General features: G+C 34.2%; 2 protein-coding genes across 2 annotated transcripts in view; one reads left to right on the forward strand and one right to left on the reverse strand.

Annotated features, from left to right (window-relative positions):
• The window catches only part of PIGK (phosphatidylinositol glycan anchor biosynthesis class K), a 130,042-nt gene that overhangs the window by 81,045 nt on the left and 21,024 nt on the right, over positions 1–27,973 (forward strand). The window contains exon 10 of the mRNA XM_001168438.7: positions 15,684–15,768. Coding sequence (XP_001168438.1) covers positions 15,684–15,768 — 85 coding nt within the window. The remainder of the gene's footprint in view (positions 1–15,683; positions 15,769–27,973) is intronic.
• On the reverse strand, positions 784–15,157 carry LOC129143994 (large ribosomal subunit protein uL22-like). Its single transcript, XM_054684457.2, has one exon. The coding sequence runs from the start codon at positions 8,923–8,925 to the stop codon at positions 8,371–8,373; it is 555 nt and encodes a 184-aa protein (XP_054540432.1). The 5' UTR covers positions 8,926–15,157; the 3' UTR covers positions 784–8,370.

Here is a 27,973-nt window from a genome sequence, read left to right on the forward strand (position 1 = left end):
AGGTCCTTGCCTCATGGCCCCTCCAAAGGCAGTTCACAGTATGGCTGTTTGTGTCTTCAAAGCCTGCAGTAGAGTCTCTCCTATTTTAAATCTGTCTAACTTTAGGAAGGGCATGGTCTCTTTTAATGGTTTGCCTGGTTAGGTCAAGCCCACTCAGGACAGTCTCCTTCTGATTAACTAAATGTGAACTGATTTCAGACCTTAATTATATTTGCAAAATTCCCTCACTTTTGTCATATAGCATAACCTTATCATAGGAGTGAAGTTTATCTTATTCACAGTCCTGCCTATTCTCCAGGAAAGTGGACAATACAGGGCATATGAACACCAAGGGATAAGAATCTTGAGGGTCATCTTAGAATTTTGCTTACCACAATACAGAATAATCAGGAGAATTAGACCTACAAGAACATTAGATATATGACTTATCAATTACAAAATACAAAATAACCATTTAAATTATATTTTGAAATAAAAGGGGTCAGGTGTGGTGGCTCACTCCTGTAGTCCCAGCACTTTGGGAGGCTGAGGTGGGCAAATCACTTGAGGTTAGTAGTTCACAACCAGCCTGGCCAACATGGTGAAACCCCGTCTCTACTAAAAATACAAAAATTAGCCGGGTGTGGTGGTATGCACCTGTAATCCCAGCTACTCGGGAGGCTGAGGCAGGAGGATTGCTGGAATCCAGGAGGCAGAGGTTGCAGTGAGCCAAACCAAGATTGTGCCATTGCACTCCAGCCTGGGTGACAAGAGTAAGACTCCGTCTCGAAATAAAATAAAATACAAATAAAAGAGGAAAATAAGATAAAATAAAAATAAAAGAAAGAAATGAAGGATTACACAAGGATTACATGATAAAGAATGATGAGGCATATTTGGAAAAGGCCAAATAGACTTTCATATTTGTAAACCACAATTATTCAAATTAAAAATGTAATAAACAGATTAAATAATAGACATATTATTGAGGTATTGATGCATCACAAACCATTCCAAAACTTAATGTCTAAATAACAACCACATATTTAGCTTTTGATTCTGAGGGTTGACAGTGTAGGATGGGCTCAACCTTCATGGTTCTTCTAGCTTATGTTGTGCTTTCTCAGAATTTGTCATCTTTGGGTTGAGTGAGTGACTTCTGATTTTGGCTATACTGTCTCACATTTCTGGGGCTTTTGATGTTGATTCAGCTCCCATGTGATCCTTTATCCTCCAGGAGGTTATCCATGGGTCCCAAAAGCATGCAAGACGTTTTGTGGCCTAGATTTGAAACTGGAGCCCTGTTATTCTTGCTGCATCCTGTTGTGCAGAAGGAATCACAAATCCAAGTAAAATTCAAGGGCTGGAAAAACAGACTGTATCTTTTCTTAGAAGGAGCTACAAAGTTGTATCTCAAAAAGGTATGAATAGATACAGGAAGGAGTAAAAGATTTTAATGATTTTTGTAAGATTACTCATACCTGAAAGGAGAATTAGTAAAATAAGATAGATCTAAAGAAATAAGTCAGTATGAAATATAGACAGAGAGATGGAAAGTGTTAGGACAGGTTATGAGACATGAAGATAATATTGGAAACTGTTAGCTATGTCTAATTAGAGTTCCAGGGAGAAGAAAATATAGAATGAGCAAAAGGCAATATAAGAGATAATGGCTTATACTTTTGCATTTTGAAGGTAGTTCAACAAATCCAAAGCACAATACATGGAGTATATACTTCATGTGAACATTTTAGAACTCCCTAAGTACGTAAGAGATTTAAAAATCAGTCAAAGAGAAAAATGGCATCTACAATGGGTAACAACTAAGTTGACAGCAAACATCTTAATAGCAACAGAGGAAACCAAAAGATAGTACAGTAATACCAATAAAGTACTGAGAGAAAATTACTATTAGCTTAGAATTTAAGCTGGCTAAGCTACCATTAAAGACAATGAAAAATAAGGACATTTTCAAACATGCAAAAGCTGAGAATGTTTGGTATCAAAACACCTTAATACCTAAAGGGATGCACTTTTTGAAAAAGGGAAATGAACCAGAAAAGAGGTCTGAGTGTAAATAGGAACGCTGTAATAAATTGGTAAAATGTGAATAAATTTAAGCAAAAACTGAATATATTTTATAATTATGATGACAATGACAATGACAATAATTATTTGGGGAGTAAGATAAACCAGAGTATTAATGTATTTAATAACAACATTGTGTAAGAGAAGAGGAAGTGATTGGTTAAAGTATTCTGGAGTTTCAGCTTTTTTTTTTTTTTTTCCTTTGGGAAAAGGGTTGTAAATTTTAATAGCTTTAGACAGTGAGGAAAGTATGCAGTTTACATTTTTAGAGTGATTAGTAAATGAATAGAAATAGAGGAAATAAGATCAGAAACATTGCAGGAGAAAAAATGAAATTAAAAAATCAATGAGAAGGCAGTAAAGGAGTGAAGAGAAATAATAATTTTTTAATCACAATTTAAATAAGTGAATAATAATAGTTTATAACAATACTGCATTAGGATAAAAAGAGGCATAACTACTGACAGAAAATATAATGATATTAAATAGTTGAAAATGAAAGGATTACAGGCAACTGCTCACCAAAAGAAAGCTTAAATACTTATAGTGTAAAATATATACATAGTACATATACATATATGTGTATACACATAGTACATAGTACGTAGAGTATATAACATATAACATTATTAATCATAAGCAAGGTAACTAAGTAAAGGTTTATCTCATCAGGAAGAGAAAAGCATGTTAAACTCTTAATTAGTAATATAACCACAAAATATTTAAAACAAAAATTTACATATTTAAAAAACAGGTTGATAAGTTTATCATTGTAATGGAATATTTCAGTATTACATTATCAGAAACCAATAAAAGAGCCATCCAAAAGTTTTAAAATTAAAAATGTAAGCAACATAATCAATAAACTTGAGCCAAGAAATTGAACAATTAGGGAATAAGCACTCTCTTTAAGACCAACTGTAATGTTTACAAATATTAACCAATACTAGGCCAAAAGAGTAAGTCTTAATAACGTAAAGTGTTGGAATCTTAAGGAGCATTTTTTTTCGGATCACAGTGTAATAGTTACAATCATGAGTAAAAAAGAATTGTTTAAAACATATATTTGGGAATTTGAAAACACTCTTTGAATAATTCTTAGAATAATATTTAAAAACCTATGAAAATTAAAAAAATACTTGGGACTAAGTGATAATGAAAATATCAAAAGTAGTAGTGTACAATTTCTACTTCTGAACAGGATGAAATAATTTGCAGTAGGCTTATGAGCTCACCAAGAACAATTAGGAAAGGCAGATTAAATCGTATTTTTAAAAATATCAGATGTAGAAGCAATGAGGACTGAGAATCTAAAAATCTAGATTTGGGGAAACTTCTCAGAGATGAGCTGAGAATCTGTAGCCAATTTTTCTCTGTAATCATTCGCCAATTCTGGGAGTAGACCAAAGGTTGAGAATCTGGGCTTGGCAGTGGGCCACTGCTAGAGTATAGAGAAATTTCACCAGCAACATTTTTGGTGACTGTGTTAGGCTAGAGTGACATAATTGTTATTCACTCAAAATAACTTTCCTTTTCAAGATATTTGCCTCAATCATATTACCAATTTTCCTTTCAAAATACTTGCCAAATTCTAAAACTAAAGGGAAGCTAAATTACTAAGCAAAAAACATCTGATAACCAGAGCTATGAATTTACTAGTCTTGTATTACTGAGGAGATAAACATCTTCAGGATGAGAGCCCCTTAAGAATGTACCAGGTAAGAGTTGACAGCTCTGGAGATTGTGGTGAACTAATGCTGACAGTTTCTAGCCACTTTTTTCTCTTGGGTACACTTGCTTTTTCCGGGTGCAGCAAAAGCAGAAGTCAGCAGACTATGGCCCATGGGCCAAATCTTCTTGTTGCCTATTTTTTAAAATAAAGTTTTATTGGAAAACAGCCTTATTCATTGATTTACATATCATCATGGCTGCTTTCATACTATAATGATTGAGGTGATTAGTTGCATAGAAAAGTCACATACCTCTACGCTATAGGTGAGAATTTGGGCTTGGCCTCTGATAAAGGGTTACTAACGGGGACAGAGTGATCAGTACAGCTTTTGGCAGTTCAGTGAGGCTGGCATGCCAAATTCTTAAGCTGTGCAGGACAATAGTCCAAAAATGTAAGTCAGAAACCTTTGAAAAGTATATTAGAAATCTCTATAGTCTTACTCTCTCTGTGTTGAGACAAAGACCTGCCAGGCTTTCAACTGAAAACCTTGAAGGGCCTCACCATTAGAATAGGGCCACATTAAGGTGTAATGAATTAGTTTTATCAAAATTTTCAGGTGGTCTAAATTCAGCTCAGTCCCTGAATGAGTAAAAGTGATCAGAGTATCACTCTTAACTGCCCAGCAGAGGAACACACGGACCTTCTTAAGTGGAAAATAGCACTGTATATAACCTTTCTTAAGTATGCAGTTTCCTACATCCATCAATTAAAAATTACTAGTACACCGTAATCATATACCAAGAGAAAAACAAAAAACAGAATATAGAAGCAAACTCAGAAGTGATCCAGAACTTGGAGGTAGTAGACAAAAACTTTAAAATAACTATGTTTAAGATGTTCAAGAAAATAGGAAAAATATTCTTGAAAATAGATGAAAAGGTGGGGAGTTTCACCAGAGCATATGAGTATAACTAAAATAATGAACATTCTAGTATTGAAAAATATGGTATCTGAAGTTAAGAACTCAATCGATGGCTTAACAGCAAATTGGATACAGAAGATGATAGAATTAGTGAACTTGAAGACAGTACAATAGAAAATATTGAAACTGAAGCACAGAAAAAACAGAGTACGAGACATGTTAGACACAGAAAAATGGTCCAACATGTGTGTAAATAACATCCCAAACTAGATGACAGATTGAAAATAAGGAAGAACAGACAATATTTAAAGTGATAATAAACATTTTCCTAAACTAATGAAATATATCAGACCACATATTCAGTTAATTCATTGTAAGCAAAATGAATGCAAAGAAAACCACAATTTGCCACATCATAGTCAAAATGCTGAAAAAACATAGAGAACAAACTTAAAAGCCTGACAGAGAAGGAAAGCCTGACATTATCTTTAATACTGACATGTTATTACAATCAGAACCATAAAACAATAGAATGACATGTTTAAAGTGGTGAAAGGAAGAAAACTTTTAACCTATCATTCTCTACACAGCAAAAATATCTTACATAAGTGAAGACGAAATCAAAATGTTTTTCAGACAGAGAATTTGTTGCCAATGCACTTGAAATAAAATAAAACTAAATGAAATTCTTCAGCCAGAAATAAAATGATTATAAAGAGAAACAACAAAATTCAGTAAAGAATGAAGAGAGCCAGAATCAGTAAATATATCAATTAAAATAATTGACTATTAATCAGACAAAAAACCCCACCATCTTGTTGAGTTTAAAGTATTCATAGAATTAAAATATATGACAATAATAAGGTCAAAGGCAGGAGGACAAATGGAGTCAAAGTGTTGTAAGGTACTACTATTATTGAAGAAATGGTAATGTTGAACAGTTTGATTAGACTACCAGGTCCAAGTTGGGTGTTCTAATGTCCAAGGTAATTGTCACGATAATGGTAAAAATACACCTATCAAGTTGATAGCAGAAAAAAAGATGTAATAAAATATTTGGCTGATTCAAAAGAAGAAAAAGGAAATTCAAACAGATGGGAGATAGAAAATAGGTAGTAGTTGTAAATCCAGCTATATCACTTATTACATTAAATATAATTGGACCAAGTACCCTGTTTCAAAGAAAAAAGTGGTCATACTAAATTAAAAACATAACCTAAAAATGTGCTATTTACATGAGACATTTTCAGTATAAGGATATAAAAATCACTTTGGAGGTGGCTAACGTAATATTTAGATTTAGGAAGAAAGTAAGTAAAAGAAATAAATTAAGCCTTCAACTGAAGGATACTCCTCCTTTTTTAATTGTATAAAACACGTACCCTTTCCCAACAAACTGCAAACAAGACAGCAGGCTTAGATGGTTTTTACATTTGACATTTATTAACCACTTGAGGTGCTGACATAATATGAACAGAATAAAAAAGCTTCCTACCTCATTTGGTGGAACGAATATAATTCTGAAACCAAAACAACACAGAGAGAATGAAAAAAATAGAGAGTCAGCCTCACTTGTGGTCACAGATGTACAAATCTTAAATAAAATTCAAACTCAGTAATGTATAAATAAAAACATTTCATGACCAAATAGAAATTATCGTAAAATTACAGGAAGGATTCAGGATTAGAAAATATATTAGTGTATTTCATCATATCAATACATTAAATGAGAAATATCTTGTAATTATTTCAGTAGATACAGAAAAAACATTTGAATAAAATCATTAATCATAAATGATAATGTTTTTTAAAAAGGCAGTGTGGCTTAGACACTGCAGATAAATGGGAGATAATAAAGGGAATGTGTCTAAAGCTAGCAGCAAACTTTATATAGTGTGAAATTATAGAAGCATTTCGATGAAAATCGGGGACAAGATAAGAATACATGCTATAATCCCATCTATTTGTTACTGCACAAAAAGTCTCAACTAATGCAGTAAGGAAAAGAAATAGGAGGTGTGAGGATCAGGAACTCTCCCTTCCTTTTTTTCACAGATGCTATGTAATGGAAAAATCTAAGTGAATCTACCAATATTAAATTTAATGAGAGAGTTTAGTAAGATTGCCAGATAAAAGATCATTACATGGAAATCAATAGTATATATTCCTATATTATTTATATATAATAGATATATGCATGTATCTATAGATGTATTAATACAAAATAAGCAACAAAAGCTATAAGCCACCCGATTATCATCTTAAAAGATGTACATCTTCTTTATGGAGACAAAATAAAATTAATTATAGATCATAAAGGAACACCTATAAATGGAGAGGTGGAACATGTTTAGGGATGAGAAGAATAAATTATCATATAATTTTATCTAAATTATCTGTAAATAAATACAATTCAATTTCTCTTAAACTTCCAGTATTTAATAAATACCCAACACTATTCTAAGCACTTTGAATTTATTAACTTGTTTAATCCTCAAAGCAGCTGTGGAGTATGTAGTCATTTTATATGTGACTACAGATGTGGAGAGGTTTGTATCTGGTCACACAACTCATAAGTGGAAGTGCTAGCTGTCTGACTCCAGGTATGCTCTCTTAACTATTACTACATTCTGCCTTTCTAGGATTCTTCATGGAATGTAATAAGCTGGCTATCAAATTCGTGTGGACTAGTAAAGGAAGAAAAAGCCAAAGCCATTTGGATGACTAAGGAGTATGAACAGTAGTGGTGGGAGAGGCATTTAGTCTATCTGACACCAGGATTTTCTATTTTAAAGTTGTGATGATTCAGATAATGTGATATTGGTTCAGATTAGGTAAATAAATATACAACATATTATAAAGCCCCCAAAGAGACTCATGCATAACAATATATGTATGATAGATATGGTTTTACTTGGAGGAAAGGATAGGTAAGTCAAAAAATTCTACGTTGAAGCAATTGGTTTGCCATGGAGAAACAAAATTAGATTTCCCCTTTACACTGTACATAAAAACAAAATACAAATGGATTAAAGATAAAAATGCAAAAAGAAAACATCAGAATTATTGCAGAATATCTTTTTTTTTTGCTTAGGAGTAGGGAAAGGTGTCACACTACCCAAATTACAGCTAATAAAAAAAGATTGTCAAAGATTAATGAAATAGAATATCATATATAGCAAAAAAAAAAAAGACAATGCAAACAAAGTTAAAAGAGAAGAAAAAGTGTAGTGACGTTATTTGTAACATCTATTTCAAAGAATTTCTGTCTAGATTATCGAAATAATGCCACATATTAATTTTTTAAAAGACAAACCAAATAGAAGAAAAAAGAAATACAGTTTAAGAAGAGGGAAAGACTCATGTTAGTGATCACCTAAAGGTGATTTTAGAAGGGAAATGGACATTAAAACAATGAGATACTATTTCTTATAAAAATCTAAGTGGTGATGATGAAAGGAAATAGGAACTTAATGCATTTCTGGTGGCAGTATAAATTGATACAGTCATTTTGGATAGCAATTTACTTGTTTCTAGCAAAATTTAAAATGTACATAACTTATGACCCAGCAAATCCACTTCTAAATAATTATTCTAATGTATAGGTTGGGCAACTTTTTCTGTAAAGGGCCAGATAGTAAATATTTATTTATTTATTTATTTGTATTTTTTATTTTTCCTTTTAATTACATTTATTTTAATGCTGAATTTACTCCCGTGCCATAAGTTTTTGTTTCTTCAGTTTCTTCTGGGATATCTTTTTCTTCTGGGCAACCTCCTCTTCTGGTTTAGGAACAATCTGTTCCTTTTCCGTGAGGATCATCTCAATTTGGCAGGGAGAGCTCATGTATGGGTTAATCCAACCATGAGCTCTGTAGGTCCGGCGGCGCATCTTAGGTGCTTTGTTCACTTGGATATGCTCAATGACCAGAGAATCTACATCTAAACCCTTAAGTTCAGCATTACTCTCTGCGTTTTTAAGCATGTGCAGCAAAAATTCAGCACTCTTTTTGGGCCACCGACCTTGTGTCCAGCCCCACTGCTTGGCCTGCGCACACCTGCCAACTCCACCATTGTAACGTCGGAATGGTACACACTGTTTCTGTAAAGTGACGTCTTTCAGATACTTCGTGGCTTTTCGTACATGCATACCCTTGATGGCCTGAGCAGTTTCACGAGTGTTCTTAAAGTGAACACGAAGATTGGAACCTCTTGATTTGCATGATTTCGTGGGGTTCTCCGGGTCAAGTGAATAGCGAACCATTTTCACAGATTACCTCAGGCTGCTTAGGGAAAGAGCTAGATAGTAAATATTTAAAGCATTTGTAGGTCATAGGCCATATGGTCTCAGTTGTAAATATGCAGCTCTGCTGTTATAGTGCAACACTGAAATTCAAATTTTGTGCAATTTTCACTAGTCATGAAATGTTATTTTTCTTTAGACTAATTTTTTCTAACCATTCAAAAACATAAAAGCCATTCTTAGCTCACAGGACATACAGAAACAGGTGACAGGTCACATTTGACCTCACATTTGAATGAAAAAAGCTAGTGGCTGAATTACACTGTATAATTTATTAATGAAATGATTTGTAGATATTCTATGTATATTTCATGTGTATATAAATATGTATGTAAAAGCAAAATAAAATGACTGGAACAATATACATTAACTCCTGATAAATTTAGTAGAGTTCAGAGTAAGTGCTCAATAATTTTGACAAGTTTTTTCTCTGACATCCCCCAGAACTCTACACTACTATTTTAGAATTGCCTTTGACTCTACACATATAGTTCCTTGTGCATTCAGGTTAGCTGGTTGTGTGAACTTCTGGAAAGCCTGCCTATAATTTTACCATACAAGAAGTTACTTTTAAAGTCTCTCAAATGAGAAAAAGAGTTTATTTTTCTGGGATTTTATTATATCAGCTTTACTGAGTTGCTTGGCAGGTCTTCTTATTTAACTGGTGTGTGCATTTTTATACTACATTGGAAACTGACAGTAAATAAGATGTGTATCAACAGTTGGGCTATAAATTAGGGTAACCTTAGTTCTCTTTGGACTTAACTTGCTGTTCTCTGCCTCATATTATGTCTTTTTTCCCTGGCTTACCATCTTTCTTGTGCTTCTTTAAAGTAGCTTTTAACTGAAGTTCTATTTTCATATCTTCTCTCACAAGTTTTTAGTTTGATAATTAGAAAAATAGTGATGCAGGGAGTTTGGAGGGGATCTCATTTTGAGGGAAATAATGTATTAAATTGTTTTCTCATTGCTGTATAACGTGTTTTCACAAAAATAATCTTTAGTGACTCTTGGGACCTTTCTGAATTTGTAATAGCATTTTGTGTTTGTCTCCATTGACCAATAAACTTCAGTTTTCTTCACTCGGAGTGTCTTTAAATTTTCAGGTTTATCAATTATATCTTGTACAATATGTGTTATCTATTATATGACTATTTGAACATTTAAAAATGCAGTATAGGAGTGTGAACTTTTCTATCCTTTTTTCCAAAGATTGTAAGAAGAAATTAATTTGATTTCTCTATTATTTCCTTTTAGTTTCAAGTGCTTCTTTGAGCTGTCATTTTCAAAACAGGTTATACTAACTATTGGGCTACCTTCCTATTTTTGGTATGTGTAGAGAATTTCTTCCTAATGATTTTGGATTACTCTAGATGATGTGTCTTTAATTATTTATTGATATTCTTAATTTTTAGTTTGTTTCTAGCATAGCACAGTATCTCTGCTTTCTTGTTCGTTTTGTTGGCTTTATTTCCAGTGTTTGGAAAGATGCTTTGGCCTTCTACCTGAAATAAACTATGTAATTTTATGTTTATTTATTTGTGATGGGGTCTCACTATGTAACCCAGGCTGGTCTCTAATTCCTAGGCTCAAATGATCCTTCCTCCTCAATCTCCCACGTAGCTGGGACTATAGGAACATGCCATCATACCTGGCTGTATGTTATTTTATACGTGAATTGTCTGATCTCAGTGTGGCGCTATAGAATATAAACTTTACTCTTTCTGAGTTAGAGAGAGCCTTCTGTATGGACACAGTAAATAATTTTACAGTGTTATTTTAGGAGTACTTGGATAGCACAGAAGAGAAAGATTTTTCAGGCACTGGATAAACATGAAAGAGAAAAAGGATACAGAAAGCACAGGGGGATTGTAAAGACTAACTTCATAGGCTTCATAATTTGCCAGGAGTATTTTATTTATGCAGAGGATTTGGACAGTATTTTAATTGCCTCTCCATTTGAGATGGTTGTATGACTCTATTGGAGTCAAAATCCTTTTATAAAGTAAGCAAATACCATGTGTTGTCTTCTACAAAAACTCTATTTAAAAAAATAGTAAAGCAAAATAAGGAATGCACAGCTTTTTCCATGTAGAAATTATTCCCTTATTAAGTTATTTAAGTAGATTTTCTTAGTGAAGGACCTTGGAAAGAGATCATGGAAAAAGAACATTCTTTTAGGGGGGCTTCTGAAATGACTCAAAATGTTAAGTAAAAGGAACACTTGGATGACTTTAAGAAAAGAGAACTTTACCATTTTACAGGAGAAAAGTTCCAGGTTCCTTTAGGATGGCTGCCACATGTAAATTGAAATTAATATTTGTAGTTTTCTCATTCTGAATTATATATGGTTTGTCAGAGACCTGACTAGTAATGATTTGCAAGATGGGGCTTAGAATGTATGGATGACCTTAAGGTGACAATCTTGGGAAACCATGAATTCTGGGATAATGGAAGACACCTTGCAAAGGACAGAGTGGGGCTGTGGTGTCCCTTGGAGTCGTGGTGGTGAAAGGAAAGAAGAAAGCAGCTGAAGATATGGGCACTATGGGAACAAGATGATTTTTTTTTTTAAGACAAATCTTGTCCCTCCCACCACAAAAAGTGCCACTTATTAAAGCAACTACACTTCAGTGAAGCCACAGAAGAGGGTGCTGTTGAACTGAGAAACCTAGTAAGTCAGCTTACCTCCGTTCACCCTCCATTGCAAGATAACTTGTTACTGCTCATTCTAAAAAAGCCAATACAAATAATCCTCAACAGAAAAAGAAGCCAGCACTTTTACAAAGTTACAGTAAGTATAAAACAAAATTAAAATCAAATCTTCTTAGTAAATTACACACACACAGAATGAAAGCACAAATAAAAAGGGAAGAAATCCAAGAAAAATGACAAAACAGGAAAACTGAAATGAAACATCTGAACACGAATAACCTATATTAAACAAGCAATTGCATTATGAAAGGACACCATGAATCAGACATTGAAAAACTCACAGTTGAAATGGACAAACAGGAAGATATGTGAAACAGCAGCTGACTGAACTCGGGAAAGTAAATGGTGACAAAAGACAAAAATCATCTCAGAAATGAAAAGTAAATCACAAGGTAGACAAGGGAAGATAGATATTCCAAAAGTTCAATAAAAGACGTAAAGAATAGAAAGAGCCAAGAAAATAATCTGAAATAAGAGAAATAAAAAGGATCAGAAAGAGAATTTTCCATATATTTAGTTCAACACCTTGAACTAGGAAACAAGTGGAAAATTAACAGATATGGTATTTAAAGTTATAATAAAACTTTTTTTTGAAATAAAATGAGATCTGAATTTCCATATTGAAAGGACTCCTGTTTCCTGTGTACCTGGGAAACTTGATTTATAACAATCAACTTTTAAGATATAGTATTAGACCTTAAAACAAAAGGGAAAATAAAGGCCGCCTGAGCTTCTAAGCCAATAAATTAGTAATTTAAAAATTAAAAATAATTAAAAATGAAAATAACATAGAACCAATTTAGCATCACACTTCTTGATATCAAAATAAAGCAAGAAAGCAATGGACATGTGTTTTTAAGAAATTATAAAAATGAGTAATCATTTTAATTGATTATGAAACATTGGATAAGTAAAATACTCATATATCCACAGTGATACTCAAGATTACTTGTGAATTGCATTTGGAAAAAGTGCTGCTGTTATTAAGAAACATTTCAGACGTATCCTTAGTTGATAAACATTTTGCTGAAACATTTAGATGTGAACTGTCATGGTATCTGCAGCTCACTTTTAAATGTTCCCGCGAAAATAATATAAAAAATACAGAAACATATTTGGAATTTTTCATAACAGCTACATGGCATTTTAAAAAGTTATTCAAAACAAATTTCCAGATTTCAAATATTTTTGTATACCTAAAGAATATATTTTATATTGAGTAAGAGACATTTTGTGAGAAAGAAATGTATTTCATCTTAGACATTGTCGTTTTAGATTTTTGGAATAGCCAATGAAGAGTGACTTTGTCATATTTCTTTTATACTCTTAGAATTAATGTCAGTGATTTAATTTTTATTTTTTCAGAAGATATTTATTAAAACTGCTGGTGCCTTAACAGGAATCAAGGCACTGGAATCAAACTGCACAAGTGGTCACTGTATTCTTCCCACCATTGACCACAGTAGAAAAGAAACAAACAAAAATACATCATTTGCACTTAAGAATGTCCTTGATAAGGAAGGAAAAATATTGAGTTGTTTGCTTTTTTATTCTTGAGTTGTATTTATGCATTCTTAATACAAGTCCCTTTTTGGTTATATGATTTGCAAAAAGTTTCTCCCATTCTGTAGACTGTTTTTTCATTCTGATTGTGTCCTTTGAAACAAAAGAGTCTTGAAATTTGATGATGTCTATACAGTTTGTCTGCTTTTTCTTTTGTTGCTGTGTGTGTGTGTTGTTTTTTTGTGTTTTTTTTGAGACTCTTGCTCTGTCTCCCAGGCTGGAGTGCAGTGGTGCAGTCTTGGCTCACTGCAACCTCCATCTCCCGGGTTCAAGCAGTTCTCCTGCCTCAGCCTCCCAAGCAGCTGGGACTACAGGTGCGCACCACCACGCCTGGCTAATTTTTGTATTTTTAGTAGAGACGAGGTTTCACCGTGTTGGCCAGGCTGGTCTCGAACTCCTGACCTCAAGAGATGCACCCGCCTCGGCCTCCCAAAGTGCTGGGATTACAGGCGTGAGCCACTGTGCCTGGCCTGTATGTGTTTTTTATACATAATGTAAATAAACTTTTAAAAGATACACTGTGAAATGCTTTAAAGCAAGTTGTGTTTTTTTTTGGTCAATGAGTATTTACTTTAGTTTATTTTTTAATTGAGGTAAAAATATCTAATGCTAATAGATATTAGTTTGCTAGGGTTGCCATAACAAAATACCAGAGACTGGATGGCTTAAACAACATAAGTGTATTTCCTCACAGTCTGGAGGCTAGATGATGTCAGCAGGATTGATTTCTCCTAAGGTCTCTCTCCTTGACGTGTAGACGGCCATTTTCCTCTAGTGTCTTCATGTGATCTTTACTGTCTCGGTGTCCTGCGCTCCTCCTCTTATAAAGATACCAGTCATATTTGAGTAGGATCAACCCTAATGACCTCATGTAAGCTCATTACTACTTTAAAGACCCTGTCTACAAATACAGTCACGTTCTAAGGTACTGGTGGTTAGGCTTCAAAATGTGAATTTTGGGGTTTGTTGAAGGGCACAATTCAGCCCATAACAAATACATAACATAAAACGTATCATTTTAATCATTTTTAAGTATACGCTTTAGTGGCATTAAATACATTTATATTATTGTGTAACTATCATCCCCCCATCCATCTCCAGAACTTTTTTCATCTTGTGAACCGAACCTCTACCTGTTAAACAATTACTCCCCAGTGTCCCCTCCTCCCAGCTCCTGGCAGCCACCATTCTGCTTTCTGTCTCTGTGAAACATGTTTTGAGGCAGTTTTTTTTTCCCATCATTAGTGAGAATCTTCAGAGTTCTCTCAAATTAAGCTAGTTATTTTTATGCAAATTCTGCAAGATATCCACAAACTTTTACCTAGATAAGAGGTTCTTGAAGCTCTTAAATCATATGAAAATTTTGTCTCTTTTTGTATATCTGCCTTTTTCATGGGAGAGATTCTAGAGTTCTCATTAGATTCCTTAACTGAAGCCCTAGAGACTTAGCCAATCTTGTTTCATTTATTTTTCAAGATAATTAAAGTTTAGTAATTTTTAAGTTGATAAGCTGATGTGTAATTCACAGAAAAGACAAAAGGAATTTTAATGTTTTTAGGTTTTATTGTCTTGAAATCAAATGTTTACTTGCTATTTCTCAAAGGGTCAGTAACTTTAAAAATCATTATACTACATTTTCTTCATTTGAAAAGTTTTTAAATTTACTGTTTCATATTGTCCTAGATATGGATTATATCAGCTTTGTATCTCATTGTACATGTAGATATTAAAAATATTGTCTATATAAAATAACCTCAGAATTATTTTTATTTCATTTTATTCATATGTTTATTATTCAGTCAATAAACATTTGAGTCTTTTTGATAAATATTAGATATACAAAGAAGAAGAAGACATGGGTTTCATCTTCAAGGAAGTGAAAATAATATACCTAGATGGCTATAAACAAATTAATATATTAAAAAGAAGAATAAATAAAGAAGAGAATTGGTGGTTGGTCCAAACAGATATAACAGCATGGGGAAACTGAGAGACTCCTGGAGGTGCAAGTCCCAATGGGGTTTGGCCAGTAGTTAAATATAACTAAAACAGTAGACTGTTAAATAGAGAAAGGGTTGCTGGAGATGAGGCTTGAGTTTGGTTGGAGCCAGGTTTTGAAGACCTTTAAGTGCTATGAAAGAAACACCCTCTTTTGGACAGAGAATTCTGAAACATTTTTGTCTCAGAGAAAGACAGGATCTGAGAACATTAAGTGATGCTAGCTCATTTTATTGCATAGTTACTTAATGTAGTCTGAATACTTTTATAGTCATTTAAAATTTTTCAATGGTAGTGTTTCAAAGATTATTGATAAATACTGATTATTTCAAAAACTTAAATATATGCATTTCACTATATTTCATATTTGATATATTTAAATATTTGCTATATTTCAAAATAGTATTTGCCCTAGCTCTGTGTTTTTAAATTCTCTTTTCCAGCTATAAGGAAGACCAGATGGATGAGAAACTAATGGAACCTCTGAAATATGCTGAACAACTTCCTGTAGCTCAGATAATACACCAGGTTTGCATTTCATTTTATTCTTTTGAAAGAAACAAGATTTTTAATCACTGAGAAGTAATTGCTTTTGTTAGGTTTTTCAGAATCAATGTGCTATAGCTGAAAGGCATTCTGGGCTGTCTATCCCTATTTAGACTACCCCTATTACAGCTGAAAGTCCCATTCAAAGCACAATATTAAAAGGCTACTTGCTGTTTAACACTAGAATTCTTACTTACATAAAATATGGGATAAAATAAGCATTATCTTTTGTGCATTATTTAATTATAAAATTTAATTTCAGAAAACTTTCATTTTGACCCATTGTGTATAGTACTTAGTGATAAGGAAAAAGAGCTGCAAAAATATCATTGAGTGTAATTTTTTGGAGTCACTAAAAAGAGAAAACAGTCTTGCCCTGCATCCTTTACCCCGCCCAATCATCAACCCTTGCAAAGTATAATTCTGCATGTCATGTGGGCAATTTGTTCATTTCCAATTATAATGATTTTATCATCCTTTCTACATAACTGTAATCGTTGAGAAGGCAGTGTTGTAAGCATGTAAGCTTAGACTTTGTACTATAATTTGACAGCATACAACCTCTGCCCTGCTGTGCCAGAATCTAATAATTTTAAATGTTCTGTTGACTAGAGTTATAGCCTTTAGACCTAGCAGAGATTTCAGAAACTTACATATTATAGTAAATATTAAAAGCCCTTAAATGGCAGAGTTTCTCAGAATTGTTACGAATGTTGATTGTTATTGTGAGTTTTTCCATATGCCTTTTTCCATCAAAATAATTTTTATTTAGCTGATATGTATTGATTAGAAGTGCCAGTTAGAACTTTATTAAAAGAAACAGAGGAAAATGTTGGCTATATATATTTTTCATTGACATTAAAATTTAATATTGCAATTCTGTGAGAAATTACAAAAAATGATCAGAAATTTGCACCTTTGGGAAGCTCGTCTGTGCTTGGTAATCAGGTCCAGTTTATATGTCAGGAATTCCCTAGTGTTGTCAGAGCTTAAATGACCTAACAGTCTGCGAATGTCACATTTAAAATTCTGTCTTCATGCCTGACTCTCAGCATAAATGAATTAAACAGCAGAGCAGGCAGCAAGTCAATATGTTCTTAACAGTAAGAGTGAGCAATGAAACAGTTTGTGGTTTGCTCAGAATAGGTAAATAGAATCTGCCCAGAACAGTTCACCTAGAATAAAATCTGAAAGAGGAAACAAGAATTAACCTTTAAGATGGTTGACCAGATGAAATGTCAGTAATATTTTTATAGCATGGATGAACCAATAAACTACCTGGTTTATGTAACAGCTGCATTTGACTGTTATACACTGTGTGAATTCCAAGATAAAAAATTTTTGACCCTGGTGAAAATTTTAGATTGTGATTTTTTTGGCAGTACAAGAGACTTTGTTAATTTTAACACTGAATTACAAACATTATATTAAAATTCAGTAGCACTTGATTTTACTAAATACCTATCTTTAAGAAATTTTACACAATAGGAATTTATGTATTTTATTTTTATTGAATAAAATGAATTCTGTTCTCAGTTAAAGAATAGTCAGGACAGGTCATTGTTAATAGCAGACTCTTCATTTATTCCTTTTGTTATTTCCCTTTGTTGACAGTACTACAACTTAAGGACTGTTACCATTAGCCGGTCCAACTGGTCTTTTAGAAACATAAGAGTTATGTTGCCAGAAATTAACTGATAAGTCCGTTATTTAAGAGCAAATTTTGGCCGGGCATGTGGTACCCCATGCCTATAATCCCAGCCCTTTGGGAGGCTGAGGTGGGTGGATCACTTGAGCCCAGGAGTTCAGGACCAGCCCGGGCAACATAACAAAACCCTACGTCTACAAGTAATAAAGAAAATTAGCTGGGCTTAGTGGTGCGTGCCTGTAGTCCCACCTACTCGGGAGGCTGAGGTGGGAATATCTCCTGGGACTGGGATCCAGATTGAGGCTACAGGGAGCTGAGATTGTGGCACTGCACTCCAGTCTGGGTGACAGAGTGAGACCCTGTCTTGATAAATAAATGAATGCATGCAACTTTTTTCCTAAGAGAACAGTAATACATGTGATAATTAGGTTAGCTAGTTTCACAAAAGCTTTTTGATCTATATCTAAATTATAGCATTATTGTAGTGTATAATCTCCCCCTGTAACTATTTTCATGAGAAATAATCTTATACTTTACCTACACCTGTTTAGGAGCTCATGTCATTTCTATTTAAAATAGAGTTACTTATTTTTATGTCTTATATATCCTATTTTATCATCTTTCTGGACAGTCTCAGTTTCTTGATATTTCTTTTAGCATCTTGCTTTGTACTATGTATACATATCTCTAAATGGATAGATAACGTATTTTTAATGGTATGTTGAAAGCCAGGACCACCTCTTTTCCCTACTACCCAGGCACCAGAAGCCAAGGACTCTCACTAGTAGCACAACTTAGAAGCTGCAGGAGAGATGGAGGCTTTCAAAGCAGGGACAGAGGCTGAAACAGAAGGAGAAACTTGAGAAATAGAAGAGAGAGGAATGAGCATCAGTCATTTCAGTAATTCATTTATTGTGTGTGATATTTAAACTGCTTTTTACAATCAGGAGATAGGATTCTCACTACTACCATTTTATGCTGTCAAATTATTTACCATTTTTCTAGCCATCCTAGAAAATATGATTGTATACCTAGGAAACCCAGGAGACTCAAGTTATGAACAATAAAATTAATAAGAGAATGTGATGAGATAGCCAAATAAAATTGGCTTCTTAAATAAAATTGATAGCTTCTCTGTATTTGCAGTAAACACACAGAAATGAAAATGGGAAAATTTTTCTGTCACAGCAGTGAAGAGAACTATAAAATAATTACAATTAGATTTAACAAGTAAACCATAGACCTGTATAATAAGAATCATGGAAAGTACTATGTTTCAGAAACAGAAAGACATACCAAATAAACAACATGATGAAAGTATAAGTGTAAATTCTCCCAATTTAGCAATTCTAATTAGAGTAGAAACAAGTTTTTCTTTTTTAATGTTAGGAAAAAATGACCACATGATTTATGTGGAAGACCAAATGTCCAAGAATAACCAAAGAAAGTATGTAAGAGAGGCACTTGTTTTACTGGATATCAGAATATTAGCCTAACGCAGCTGTAATCAGATAAATATTATATGGACAAAGGAATAGACAAGAGGATCAGTGGAACACATGGAGGAGTGAATTTCAAACTTTATGGATTCCAATTCATGATAAGAAATATTTATATGCATAATAACTTTTGATGTGTAGGGTGGTTCTGTCTCTCACAGTCCACTGACTCAAATGTTAATCTCCTTTAGCAACACCCCCACAGACACACCCAGGAACAATACTTTGCATCCTTCAGTCCAATCAAGTGGACACTCAGTACTAACCATCACAAACCTAGATACCCTAATACGTATATGGTTTATATAAATGATAAGGGTGACGTCACAGATCAATGGGAAATTAAAAGATCATTCAATAAATTATGCTGAGAGAGTTGATTAACTACTGGAGGGGGATACTATGTTCTTGCATCATAATACATGGAAAAGTACATTCTAATAGGATTAAAGCTTAATGCAAAAAATGCGAAATGGCAAAACAATTAGAAAAGTATGTTGGCAAAATTTTTGGATGAGAACTTTCTAAGCATGAAAATTGTGGCAAAAACTACAAAGGAAAATTGATATATTTGACTTTGTAAAAATGTAAAATTTCTATACATCGAAATGAAAAGGCAAACCAGCCTGGGCAACAGAGTGAAACCCCAACTCTACAAAAAAAACCATAAATTAACCAGGCATGGTGATGGGCACTTGTAATCATAGCTACTCAGGAGGATGAGGCAGGAGGATACCCTGAGCCCAGGAGTTTTTGAGGTTACAGTGAGCTGTGATCACGCCACTGTACTCCAGCCTGGGCAACAGAGTGAGATCCTGTCTCAAAAAGAAAGAAAGAAAAGAAAAGGCAGATATCAAAGTGGAAAAATATTTTCCTCATGGAATTAACACCTTCATATATAAAGAGCTCTTACAGAATGACAAGAAAAAACTGAACAGCCTAATGAACTTACATAGACTCACACAGACATGCCTCAAAAGTTGAAATAGCAGAGCATAATAAACTGATAAAAAACATGTTGATGTTCATTAATAATGTTAGAATTGTTTATTTTTATCAGAAAGTTTCATTTTTTTTAACTTCAAGCAAATATATGAAAAGTAGTAATACTCAGTGATGCCTGAGGCAGTGATACTACTGGAGGAGAGTATAAATTGGCATAAATTGAGGACACTGTGGTAATTGGCACCAACATTTGCAAGTATGTTTATAAACTAGTTAAGCATGACAGGTTGAAGACATATTTTTATGCTTTACCCTCCTGAAGAACACTACTAAAATGAAAACAAAGACATAAAAATAGATAAACCCCAAAAGACAAAGAAAATGGAAAAGAGAATGACAGATGAGAGTGGTAACACAATTTGGAAGGAGGAAAGTAGTTGGATAAATGATAACCAATTTAGCAGAGTGGAAAAGCTGAGCCCTAACTTCCATCACACAGGAGCCCTATAAGAACCAGCCAGTTTATACTGCAGAACTCTGGGAAGGTAGGTACCAGGCACCTCAGAGATTGGGTCCAAAGAGAAACACCCTCTTGTCTTCCTCCAAAGTGTCTTCCTCCTGTTTAGCTTTCAGAACACTGGAATTTAGGCTTATATTTTATTAGCAGAAGATTGAGGAATTCCTCCCCGAAGATACCAGTCAAACCAGAAAGCAATGGAGTGATGTCTTCAAAATTATGTGAGAAAATCATTTCCAACTTAAGGTTCTGTTCATTTCCAAATTATGGTTTAAGTATCATAAAATAGGAAAGACATTCCAAGTCTCAATAGATAATTTTTCTTATTCATCCTTTGTCAAGAAGCTACTTGAGATATGATTCATTAAATGAAAGAGCAAACCAAAAATCCTGAGGGGAAATTATCCAAGGCATAAGAGATTGTGCCATCATGGTGAGATGCTAGTGAAATTCTCAAGTTTATGGTGAAGTGCATCCTGAGGTGACAATTGTGTAGAAGTTTAAAGAGTAAAGAGTACAAATTGGAGCAAGACAATGAAGGACTCCGAGATGGGTGTCTGCAGTCAGTGGAATGGTGGCAAATTATCTAATGTGTCTGACCATGCTAAAGGAAGTTTTAAAGTTGAGTAGATTTAGTTAGAGCAACAGAAAATTAAGTGAACAGGGTAATGAAGCAACTAGTAGTTTCAGTAGTAAAAGTTATGTTAATACAAGAAAAGATATATTATCAATATTTTATGTCTCAATAGTTACATAGTTATAATTATGAAACAATTAACGAAAATGTGTGATGGTAAGTATGATGACTCGACTGTTAATATGATTACTCGACTGTACTATGCTATGAAAGGCATCAGCAGCATGGTGTGAACTCAGTAAACTAAGTACTGAACTTAAACCTCCCAGGAGTCTCTCTGTTCTTGGTCCTGATGACTATTATTTCTATTGTGACACTAAATTTATCTTTACTATCTCAGCTTCTTATATTAAGCAAGCACACACACACACACACACACACACACACAGACACATTTAAACAGCTTGTTTAGAAACCTTTTGGTAGATGCTTGCCTGCTGGGGTTTAAGATGTGTGAGAAATTCGGCCAGGCACGGTGGCTCACGCCTGTAATCCCAGCACTTTGGGAGGCCGAGGTGGGCGGATCACAAGGTCAGGAGATCGAGACCATCCTGGCTAACATGGTGAAACCCCGTCTCTACTAAAAACACAAAAAAAATTAGCCGGGTGTGGTGGTGGGCGCCTGTAGTCCCAGCCACTCGGGAGGCTGAGGCAGGAGAATGGTGTGAACCCGGGAGGTGGAGCTTTCAGTGAGCCGAGATCGTGCCACTGCTCTCCAGCCTGGGCGACAGAGCGAGACTCTGTCTCAAAAAAAAAAAAAGAAAGAAAGATGTGTGAGAGATTCAATTCTGGGAGTCACCATTATGAGTCAATTTTATCTTCATGAATTTAGGTCCCTCCATTAAGGCAGAGGCTCCGTGTAAACAAAGCCATAAACCCATGTATGCTTTAAAAAACTTTAACTTACTCAAATGTTATATATCAGTGAATACCTTGTCTTGGTGGAGAAATATCTATTGTTTTCCCCACTGTGTTCTTAACCATCTTCTAGGCTTTCTCTGGTTCCCCCTATTTCAGATACAAGACCTCCTACAAATCCTTTAATATTTTGATAAGATTAATACATTGCAAGATTTCTATTTTTAATGCCCCTCTGCACACTGTACTTGATGGTGGTACCGTATCACCTTACTATTCTCTTTTTTTAAGATAAGCTGCACAAAAGATTAGAGCTATGTAGCCATTACAGATTTAGTTTCTTGGAGAGAAGTACTGGGGTCTCCTGCAAGACTCTTGCTTAAAACATAGAAGATTATCTTGCAAAGTCTTGTTTCATCTGTTGTTACTCCTTTTTAGTCCTAGAGGTAATTTTTTCCAGTGTAACCAGTTCATACAGTATCCTGGTGTGTCCGTTGTTGCTCTTTGGGAGTATTCTAGGTATTTGGATGGGACAGTTCTTTCATTGTGCAGGACTGATCTGTGCATCGCAGGATGTTTGGCATCCCTTCTCCTTCCAAATACTGGTTGCCGATAGCACTGCTTAGTCATTGTGATGCTAAAAAAAAAAAATGCCCTCACCTTTTCTGAACTCCTCCCCGCCTGTGGAACACAGTACCACCTCAGGTTGAGGACCAATACACGTAATTTGAATTATTTGCAGTCTCTGCCCATACACAAACATTTTATTTGTATAATTAGCCTCTTACTCTTGTAATTGGGATATTTCAAAATATGTGTAGTTGAGAATCTCTTCTCACTTTTCTTTTTTTTTTTTCTTTTTTTTAATTATACTTTAAGTTTTAGGGTACATGTGCACATTGTGCAGGTTAGTTACATATGTGTACATGTGCACATTGTGCAGGTTAGTTACATATGTATACATGTGCCATGCTGGTGCGCTGCACCCACTAACTCGTCATCTAGCCTTAGGTATATCTCCCAATGCTATCCCTCCCCCCTCCCCCCACCCCACCACAGTCCCCAGAGTGTGATATTCCCCTTCATGTGTCCATGTGATCTCACTGTTCAATTCCCACCTATGAGTGAGAATATGCGGTCTTCTCACTTTTCTGCATCCTGAAATGTTGTCCCGGGCTCTGTAATTCTAGCTCTTTACATTATATGACATGGATTGTGGTAATTTTTCAATTCTTCTGTTTTTGTTTATCATTACTCTTCATGTTGTTCCACTGTTGCAATTTTGGCATTTTAGTGTTTTTCCATTACAATAATACCTACCCCATTACAGCTAAACTTTACTAAAGGTTGACTGAAATGTCTATCAAGTAGAAATCTCTGCCACCTTCTTTTAAAAAATGTGCCTATTGAATTATCAATATCTGGAAACTCATCAAAAGGATGCTGAATCCCTAGCACTCTGTCTGCCTCAGGACTGACTTATATTGCTTTAAAATCTTGTAGAGCTTTCCCTAACCATAGCAACTTTAAAACTGATGTCTAGTGAAAAATAATACATTTTTCATTTATTTTTATTCAAGTGATAAGGCAAGTAATGAAAACTAAACTTTTTGAAGGTCATGGGCTAATCTCTTAATATCAGATATGTTTTTAAATTAATATAAATTAACCTCAGCTTTCATATTATAACTTATTACAGCCACTTCCAAAAATGTCACTTATCAAGGAATAAATGCAAAGGTAAAGCTGTTTGAGAATGACAATCAACATTTTAATAATTATCATCAACTTTTAAGTTTGAAAATTTTTGGTCCACCTACAAATTTGTCATTACATCCCTTTTCTGATATGTGAAATTTCTATAATAGAAATGGAAATTGTGTCACTAGTCATAAGTATTCCCAAGCAGAAACAGATACCTGTTTTCACCAAATTTATAAAGATTTTTAAACTAAGAATGGTTGAGGAAGCATCTGTTTCTTTTCATTTCTGTTGTACAACTGTAAATAGGTGCAAAACATATTTTACAGTTGATAATGATAATGATTACCCAAAAATAACTAGTACTGTTGATGAAATTGTTCCCATTTTATACATGAATTAACTGAGGTTCAGAATAGTTTAAATAATTTGCCTAAGATCTTCTATCTTATAAGTGGGATAGCCAGTATTTGATTCTGGGTCTGTTTGACTCCAAAATTTATCTTCTTAACTACTGTGGTATACTTCCTCCTTATGAACATTTTTTCACAAAGGCTTTGTCTCCAGAAAATTTTGATGAAGGAGGTGTCAACAGGTGTAATTCATGTTCTGATGAATTGAAAATGTATTTTGGAAGAATAAATGTCAACAGATTTAGTTCAAAATTCTTCAGCAAATGAGTATCCATTTATTTAGATACTGGGCTAAAGAGAGTCACCTTCTCAATGCTGTTTGCAATTGCTTTCTTCACCCCAGCTGCACTTGACTTCCCAAAGAGGGTTTAAGACATGTAGAGACATGAAGAGATGTGGGTTCAAAAAATGTTAGGGGAGAGTGCTAAAGATTAGCTTTGCTTATTTAAAATTTTGCCTATGGATGGCTCACTTGAAAAGAGAAAGTTTTTGCTATATGGTCACCTATTCTGAGGTTCCATGTAGTTTAAATAGTGCAATGGCCTTAAGAATTTAATAGGCATTTGTGAACTATCTGGATAATCTAGCCACCATTCATAATGCAATTTTCAATAAAATCATTTTTAATTTCCGTAAAACTGATGATAGGGAGAATGTTTAGAATATAACTCGTTCACTGGTTGAAGATTGCCTGTACTATTTTTTTAAAATCTCTTTCCCACTACTGTGGGGAGCTCATAGTGGAATGTCCAAAGTTGTGAGAAAAATGAGTGTCAAAGAGCCTTGATAAGCATTAACTTATGAGTGGACCTTGAATACTTAAGAATTAGCTACATACAACTAAAACAATTAGTAATTAAAAACAACTAGACAGATACACATCTTCACAAGTCATAGTAGTTTAGAGTTCATCACATTTAGAACGCAAACATCCCTACAGAATATTAGACATTTGACCCTTTGTATTGCTTTGAATATTAAGATACTTGGTAGTAATTAACTTTTCTCCCTTTCTATTACATCTTCATCAACTTAGTTACTAAGAAAGAGGCTTTCAGAAAAGTTTTTGGTGCTTCTTCACAAATAATATGTAATAAGTTTTTCTTTTAAAAATTTTTTATAAATATTAAAGACGTTAAATATGCTTTATAATAGATTTTGATTTTAATAAGACATGATAGAATCATGACTGTTCTAAACTGAGTTTTGATCCTTTAAAATTCATTCTAATTTTATAACTATGCCAAATATGAAGAATGTTTTCTTTTTCTGTTGTCCCTTATGACAAAATGTATCACATAGCATCTGATATATTATTAGGTTTTTCTAACTGTATTTGTTTTAAGGGCAAAGTGTAAACCGTAGTATTAGGGGCATATGTATGCTTTGCTGGAGGATTGTTGGTTTTTAATAAATGTTGACTTTCTGGAAGTTGAGGTAAGCAGTACTGAAAGTGAGAAAATGGGCCATTTTCAGCTCCAGGGAATGGAAAAGTGGTGCTTCTTGGTTCTCTGGCTGTATATTTGTACCTGCTTTTAAGGTAGAGAAACTGTACAGGGAAAAAAAGGTGCATTATACAGTGAAGAAAATAGAATGAAATTACTCATGCCCAATGCATCCTGTTTTTCTAGTGGGATGGTTTTGACTTACAACGTAATAAGGTAAGTTAACATCTTAGTTAAAGGAAAGAAAAAGATAGGCATATAATAAATTGATAAAAGCGAAAAGTGAGGAAAATACATTGTTACTTTTATCAATTTGTTATTATATGCCTATCTTAACATCACTCAAATCCAGGGATCCACCAAAAACATTACCAGAAGTATCACTGGTAACGGGGGATCTCTTCTCATATAGATACAGAAACTGACTGGATAGAGACAAATTAAAACACAGTTCCCTTCAGCCTCATGCTATATTCTTGGCAGTAGTTTAGATACTGACTTGCAGCTGATTGAAATAATGTAACTAGGAGTTAGTTAATCTGCCATCTAAGTTGACCTGAAATCACCTTAATGTGCTTCCTGATAAGAGTTAAGATTATCATTCTCTTTAAAACTGGTATATGCATGTCAGAAAAGTCACATTTTATATTAAAGGAATCAATATCTTTAGTTACAGATTTTTAACATTCACAGTTAACTTGCATTTTATCATACCAGTCATGTTTGGTGGGTAACTTGTGTATTATGTCAGTTATCTCAGATTATAATTTCTGATCATTCTTAGATAAACACAGATTTTCCTTTAAAAGACTATTTTACTTGAATCTACATTCATATATATTTAGCAGTGCCTAATCAGTATATTTAATTATTTGATTTTGTGTATCTTTTTTATTTACCAATTCTATATCCAAGGCTATTAATACTTTGCGAAGACAGAATAGTATCCATGTTACCTAGTTTTGATTTACTAAGGTGTTTCTAGTTTAAAATATGCCAATAGATATCTTAGTCTTGTGAAATAATTAATGTTTACTTTTTTAAAATTTCTTTGTAATTTTATTTTTTATTATTATACTTTAAGTTCTAGGGTACATGTGCACAATGTGCAGGTTTGTTACATATGTATACATATGCCATGTTGGTGTGCTGCACCCATTAACTTGTCATTTAGCATTAGGTATATCTCCTAATGCTAACCCTCCCCCCTCCCTCCACCCCACAACAGGCCCCAGTGTGTGATGTTCTCCTTCCTGTGTCCAAGTGTTCTCATTGTTCAATTCCCACCTATGAGTGAGAACATGTGGTGTTTGGTTTTTTGTCCTTGCGATAGTTTGCTGAGAATGATGGTTTCCATCTTCATCCATGTCCCTACAAAGGACAGGAATTCATCATTTTTTATGGCTGCATAGTATTCCATGGTGTATATGTGCCACATTTTCTTAATCCAGTCTATCATTGATGGACATTTGGGTTGGTTCCAAGTCTTTGCTCTTGTGAATAGTGCCACAATAAACATTTGTGTGCATGTGTCTTTATAGCAGCATGATTTATAATCCTTTGGGTATATACCCGGTAATGGGATGGCTGGGTCAAATGGCATTTCTAGTTCTAGATCCCTGATGAGTCGCCACACTGTCTTCCACAATGGTTGAACTAGTTTACAGTCCCACCAACAGTGTAAAAGTGTTCCTATTTCTCCACATCCTCTCCAGCACCTGTTGTTTCCTGACTTTTTAATGATCGCCATTCTAACTGGTGTGAGATGATATCTCATTGTGGTTTTGATTTGCATTTCTCTGATGGCCAGTGATGATGAGCATTTTTTCATGTGTCTGTTGGCTGCATAAATGTCTTCTTTTGAGAAGTGTCTGTTCATATCCTTTGCCCACTTGTTGATGGGGTTGTTTTTTTCTTGTAAATTTGTTGGAGTTCATTGTAGATTCTGGATATTAGCCCTTTGTCAGATGAGTAGATTGCAAAAATTTTCTCCCACTCTGTAGGTTTCCTGTTCACTCTGATAGTAGTTTCTTTTGCTGTGCACAAACTCTTTAGTTTAATTAGATCCCATTTGTCAATTTTGGCTTTTGTTGCCATTGCTTTTGGTGTTTTAGTCATGAAGTCCTTGCCCATGCCTATGTCCTGAATGGTATTGCCTAGGTTTTCTTCTATGGTTTTTATGGGTTTAGGTCTAACATGTAAGTCTTTAATCCATCTTGAATTAATTTTTCTATAAGGTGTAAGGAAGGGATCCAGTTTCAGCTTTCTACATATGGCTAGCCAGTTTTCCCAGCACCATTTATTAAATAGGGAATCCTTTCCCTTTTTCTTGTTTTTGTCAGGTTTGTCAAAGATCAGATGGTTGTAGATGTGTGGTATTATTTCTGAGGGCTCTGTTCTGTTCCATTGGTCTATATCTCTGTTTTGGTACCAGTACCATGCTGTTCTGGTTACTGTAGCCTTGTAGTAGAGTTTGAAGTCAGGTAGTGTGATGCCTCCAGCTTTGTTCTTTTGGCTTAGGATT

Source organism: Pan troglodytes, chromosome 1 (genome assembly GCF_028858775.2).
Source record: "Pan troglodytes isolate AG18354 chromosome 1, NHGRI_mPanTro3-v2.0_pri, whole genome shotgun sequence".
NCBI lineage: Eukaryota > Metazoa > Chordata > Mammalia > Primates > Hominidae > Pan > Pan troglodytes.